The sequence below is a fragment of the Falco cherrug genome, chromosome 13 (genome assembly GCF_023634085.1).
Source record: "Falco cherrug isolate bFalChe1 chromosome 13, bFalChe1.pri, whole genome shotgun sequence".
Classification (NCBI taxonomy): Eukaryota; Metazoa; Chordata; class Aves; order Falconiformes; family Falconidae; genus Falco; species Falco cherrug.
Window position 1 is genome coordinate 6009974 of NC_073709.1, and position 6230 is coordinate 6016203.

General features: G+C 51.8%; 1 protein-coding gene across 7 annotated transcripts in view; it reads right to left on the reverse strand.

Annotated features, from left to right (window-relative positions):
• Positions 1 to 340: 340 nt before the first annotated feature.
• BCL11A (BCL11 transcription factor A) overlaps positions 341 to 6230 on the reverse strand; it is a 75094-nt gene continuing 69204 nt past the window's right edge. For 3 of the 7 annotated variants that reach the window (XM_055725396.1, XM_055725401.1, XM_055725399.1), the window contains exon 3: positions 5931 to 6230. This exon is cut by the window's right edge and continues 5283 nt beyond it. Coding sequence is in view for 3 of the 7 variants with exons in the window: in XM_055725402.1 (XP_055581377.1) it covers positions 2063 to 2164 (102 nt within the window). In the remaining 4 variants the exon portion in view is untranslated. Of the gene's footprint in view, positions 2165 to 5930 lie in introns of those variants that run through there. The other 4 variants (XM_055725402.1, XM_055725400.1, XM_055725403.1 and 1 more) reach the window with 4 other exon arrangements.

Consider the following 6230-nt stretch of genomic DNA (forward strand, 5'->3'; position numbering starts at 1 on the left):
GTACAGACACCCCCAGGGCTGGCCACGACACCAAAAAAACCCTTACAGAGCAGCCTCCCAGCTGCCCTTTATTATAAGCATTACAGGCCTGCTGTAGATACGTACCAGGTGATGCCTGGTTTGCAATTTGAAGGAGAGAGCTGAGCAACCCCCTTTGCAATTACTAACTCGGTTAGCCCCGAGCTGATGGGGCTGATTAATGCAATAAGATTCACCTGTCCATGGCTTTCACCTGTCCATGGCTCAAACCCCCCTCAGAAGCAGACACACAGGTGGCAGCACAGGTGGGGATAGGAAGAATCTTTTAAAACATCTCCAATGATTAAAAAAACAGGCTTAGGGTGCAGCCAGCTTTGGGGTAGCTGGACTTCAAAGACCAAATTGCCTTAAAAAAAGGCAGCAAAGAGCTCTCTTTGAGTCAACCTGTGCCCATGCACCAAGCTCCCCCAGGCTCCCAGCCTGACCCTACAGTGTGTGGAGGTGCCTCTGCCGCCTGCCCCAACCCAGCCCCTTGCTGAGCTTTAAGGTACAAAAGTGTCTGTGCTTGTGCTATGTCCTGGCTGACAGGAGAACTACAGCCTGGGATTTTAAAAAGCAAAAGAGCAACCACAACCCATGGCAAAGGCAACATCACTTCCCCTATGGCCATTCCACCAGGAAAGAGTCGCCCTGGCTGGGTGTCTCGCTTGGATTTTAAAGAAAGGAGGTGAGTAAAACTAGGAGTGGGACTGAAGCTGATACATGAAGCAGGTAAATCAGCTGGCCCCTGCCCCACAACTCGGCTCCGTCCCACTGCGACCGGCACACTGGGTCAGCACCTCTCTCGCTACCCAGCTGGCTTCTGTCACCAAACAAGGTCCATTCCCGCTCACCGGCACAGGCACAAGTAGCTACAGCCTATAAATCCCACCGGAGACAGCACAAAAGCATGCGCTTAACCCATCTTCCCTTCAGCAAAGCGCTTGGGCCCCACACCAGCAAGCTCCTTGGGCGAGGGCTCCGCTCCCAGTAAGGGATGGAGTGTCACTGGCAAGCAGGAAGGCTGAGCCAGGGCTGGAGCACTCCGTGGGAGACACCGGGATGCCAACCCGATGCAGCTCCCCCTGGTCCCCCAGCTCGGGGCATGGCTCTGCATCCCCTGGTACTGGCGGCAGTACCACAGCAAGGCTATCACCCCTCCCGAAACCCACCAGCTGGCGTCGGTTCTCCTTGGACAGACACTAAGGGACATTAGGGACCCCACCGGCCCCAAAAGTACATAGTTTAACAGCAGAAATGTAACACGACAGCCGGCATTCGTCAAGAGAAGGCAGGCGATGGAGGAGGGCTGGGAGACCCCCCCACTTCAGCATCACCACACACCAACAGGGGCTCGCCGTGACCTGGGGTGCCGCAGCCGTAAGCCCGACGCCTGGTCCAGCTCTGCAGGAAACACCAGCCCTGCGGGGCCGCGCAGCCCCTCGCGCAGACGCCAGCCCTGGCTTTCTCTTTGTAAACTCAGCACTTGGATTTTCTGCAGCCGATATGGTAATACAGAGTCATACCAGCCGCCTGGCCCTTGTTAGCATTAAAAATTAAAGACAGAGCAAACAAAACCTAAAGCTCCAACATTTATTATGGCAATTTCCCACCCACCCACAGACCTACACTGTTTTGTTTTATTTTTAATTCGTCACATCAGATACGCCTTCTGAGAAATGGCAAGTCATGGAGATAACCAACAGGCCGAGTTGACCACGAGAGCAAGACAGTCTTTTCCGTGGGGAAAGGAGCCAGTTGAAGCCATCAATAAGCCCTTGACCTTGGTGGGTGGGTTTGCTTTTGTTTGTTTGTTTTTAGAAAAAAAAAAAAAGAAGAGAGAAAAAAACAAAAACAAAAAAACAACCCCAAAGAAGTGTGTACTCTATTACAAAATATAAATACGATAGTCTTGCAGGCAGGAGGAGCCCGGGGAGCGCTGCCTTCAGCGGGTGACTTCTCAGGCTCTCCCAGGGACGCGGCAAGCCAGCAGGACAGAGGCCACCTCCGGACGCCGAGACGCCGCCGGCCGCTCGCCCCAGCTTCACCTCCTTTCAGAATTTAAGTGCTCTTGAACTTCCATCCGAAAACTGCCAGACGTCCGGGGCTCCCTGGGCGCTGCGCCAGCTGGGGGGGTACGCCGAACCTACAGAGAGCATGGGGACAGAGGAGAGAACAGGTGTGACATGGCCCACGGTGTGACTTATTCTCTTATTTTACTTTTTTTTTTTTTTGGTCTTGTTTTTCTTTAACAACTAGGACACCCAACTGTCACAAAGGGATATGGCAGGACGGAGCCCTTCCTTCTCTCAGGCCACACTCGCGTGTCCAGCATCGTTTGGCACGGCACCATGCAGGAACCACAGGGATCATTTAGGAGGAAAAACCTCCAGGCATTACTGAGAAACCAGGGCTGTGCCAGGAGCTCTGTTTGCGCAAAGACTGAGCCGGCCTGTCTGAAAATTTCCTCCTATTCTTTTCCAAAACCTCAATGGCTTCCCCCAGCACCCACGATGCACCCAGGTGCCAAAGACCCTCTTAAAGCCATCGGTACTGTCAATACGCCGCACGGCAGGTGGCTCACGGAGGATGTTCTCCAACTCATCACACGTTGGATATGACACGGCATGCAATGCACGCTGCGGCAGCAAAGCTCAGGCTGCAAAGCCCCAGCCCATGCCCAGCGAAGCAGGTGGGCGACTGCCATCAACTCCAGCAGCACGGGATGGGGCCCAGCTCCGCTCACACAGAGAACGAAAGCGGCTGCGAGCCCCTGCTTGAGGCCGAGCCCCAAGCCCCCGCCACCCCAAACGGCAGGCTAAGGGCCACAGTGCAGGCAGCGGTGGCGAGGCCGGCACGTTGTCAGCACACCCCTCAAAATCCACCTCTGCATCGCGACCAGGGAGCCAGTTTCTATGGAAATTGCCTCATTAATACTTAAGAGAGTGGTTGAAGGGCTCTGCGTGAGCTGCCATCAAGACTAAATAAGCAGCTCCTGGCCCAGCTCTTCACTGGGTGTCCCCCTTCCCCGCCAGGGCAGGCTGCTGCTGCTGCCGCCTGAGCCCAGTGCCTTCCAGGCTGACGCCAAAGCTGGCTGAGACCTTCAACGGAGCCAAGAACACCGCAGCCATCCCAGCTACAAGCCATACCAGCACAACACGGCTACGAACTGTATGTCCCACCGAGGGGCACAAAAACCAGCGCCCCCCCCATGCCTCCTGCCCCACGGTGGGGGGGCATCCCACACCTGGATCCCTGTGGCTAGTCTGAACCCAGCAGCCGAGCATCAGGGCTCGAGGAGCAGCGGCTCTCCGGCAACTCTGGCAAAGAGCCCTCCGAGCAGCATCACTCTCCCAGTCAACACTACGATTTGCCCATGCAACCACCAAAAAATGGTTTTCAGCTCTTACAGGAGGAAAAAAAAGAGAGGGAAGGCACTAAAAGAGCTGCTGGTATCTCTTTTTCTTTTTTGTACAAACTCTGCTCTTAGATAAACCCCAAAACTGTATCTCATCAGATACGCCAAAGCCTCCTGAATGTCAAGCAAAGACATGGTATCACTTATTCCCATATTTATCTCAGCCCTTAGAAACATAATAAATACGAAACATCTGTAGTCTAAATTCTGGATACTGTTTCAGCGCCTTCATTACATTAATCATTCAATTTGGAGGAGATTAAATACTAACAGCAAAGGGGTCTGTGCCATAAAAACACGTGTTCCTCCTCGAAAGTTGATGGGGTTTGAGATTTGAACGATAAAGACACCGTTACCCAAATATCGCTCTTATTTACAGACTTCTTTTTGCACAGACAGAAAAAGGAAGGTTTCTACAGCGCGCGGGTCACGCATGCGCGGGGTGCCAAAGCATCTCGAGAGCACATGATGGGGCCTTTAGACATCCACCCCCCAACCCAACAAACTTCAGCGGGTTTATCACGCCATTAACTCATTGCCACTGGCAGAAAAACATCACGTTAAAGAATTCTGCTGTGGTGTTGATGTGACAGCACGTTGTCATTCACAAGCTATGCTCTCGCCGGCCAGCCAGTGCTCTCTCCTACAGCAGGAGCTGCTTCTTGTGAAGCTCCTCCAAACCACGGCCCCAGCCCCACGTGCACGGTTGCAGGGCAATGCAGCGCCCAGAGGGCTCGTTTAGCTCCTGAAAGCTATAAAATTCATCTTTCTGAGACCTGTAAATCAAATGCATCGCTGTGCAATTTCAAAAAAAAAAATACTGAATTGCTGTATGCTTTCCACCTCTTAATTTTGTAGCAGTGCATGGAGCCCAGATCTGCCTAGAGATGCCTGTATATACACCTGCATATACGGTTACTTCACATGTAAAACATAGTATAGAGAAAGGTAGTGGAACGACGCCCGCCGTAGGATAGACACCAGGTATAGCGCCCGCTCCAAAAGACAGCCAGGCAATGCTCAACTCTGGGCAGACCTGCCAACACAAGTCCTCTAGACAACATCTCAACCACGGTGTGAACAACCAGCAGTAAAAATAGTGAGAGGGAGGGAGAGACCGGACTGTACGGACAGTTCATGGCACGGGATCAACAGGCGTGTCATCATGACAGCTGCCAAGCGCTCTGCGCATCCCTGCGTACACCAGCTCTGCTGGGGACAGCCACCGCATCCATCCCCTTCAGCTCCAGCCCACCACGCCAGGGCTGCACCCTGCCTCCCCTACGCTGTGCTGGGGGTCCCTCCAGCAGCGCCCGCACTTGCACGGCTCCAGCTCCGGCACAGCATCCACCTCGGCGACAGCCAGGGTACCGGCCCGGCAAAGGGGACTGTGGTTCAGGGGTGCTGCCGGCACATTTCCAGCCCCCCTGCACGCTCGCCCTGCTAGCCTGGACAATGCAAACTTCATTCCTCCTGTCCTGGGACTCAAACAGATTTTTTTTTTTTCTTTTTGGTGTCCCTTAGAAGAGGAATAATTTTTTTTCATTAGGTATATTTCTGTATTTTTTTAAATCCCCAACTTCCCCTTCTGAAGGCGCTGGGCAAAATACGGGCAACAAACGATGCCATCACAAGAAGACGACAGAACAACTGGAAGGTTTTACAGAAATCAAAAAAAGGAAAAGAAAAAGAAAAAGTATTAAATCCATTACACTAGGAACAGCAAGAGACAGTATCACAGCGGTACGTGCTTTAATAAAGTAAAGAGATGCTGCAACATGCAGTATTTGTCAAACTGACAACATACACAGACCCCTAAGGGGGGGATGAGGGGGACCTGAACTGGAGTCTGGAATTTAGAGACAATGCACATAAAACGTTTCATAAACCTGCAATTCCCACCAAAAAAAAAAAAAAAAAAAAAAAAAAAAAGCCCAGGGGAGAAGGGAGGGGAGCTCCCAGCTCCAGTCTGCAGCTGGGAGTGGTGCCGGGAGCTTTGGGGCTGATTTCACCCCACACCCCCAAAACCAGCTGGGGATTGGGGGAGTCTTGGGGTGCAGGGTGGGCTGTAGAGCTTTTTTTTTTTTTTTTTTTTTTTTTTTTTTCCCCCGCTCACCTTTTCTGCCAAAGCATTGCCAAACGGGGGAGGGCAGTCCCTGTCGCAGACCCAGGCCGCTAAGGGAAAGCCAGAGATGCCGCCGGTTATCGGGGTGTGGGGGGTCACAGCTTAGTCCTCAACTACAGGAGGAAAAAAAAACCCAAAACTATAGGTCCAGACTGCGAACGCTCTCCACTGGCCGGGACGCTAACTCGTTAGCCCAAAAATCCTCTTCCCCGGCAGAGGCGGCTTAGTTAAGGTCAAGCTGGGTGGCGGGCACTCCTCGGGGTTAGGAGCATGCACCCCAAAACACCCCTGCACGGGACCTTCTCCTACAGCCTGCTGCTGGAACCCTCTACAGCGTGTGTCAAATGAGGACACGAGAAGCTGACACTGTGTACTTTAAGGTTTTTTTTTTATTTTTTCAATAAAGGGACAAAATGGGTGTATGAACAGGATAATGCAGACAACTGCCAAAAAAACACAGACAGTGGTTTTTCCAATAGAACTTAACAAAGACCAGAAACAAATACAATAAAAAGCCAGGTTGTAATGACCTTTGGTCATCCAAATAATTAAAAAAAAAAAAATCCCCCCCCAAAAAAACCCAAAGAAAAATAAAAGATCAAATTAAGTGCCTCTGTTTTGAACAGAGCACATAAGCAATAATAAATAGTGACTCCCATAGTAAAAGAT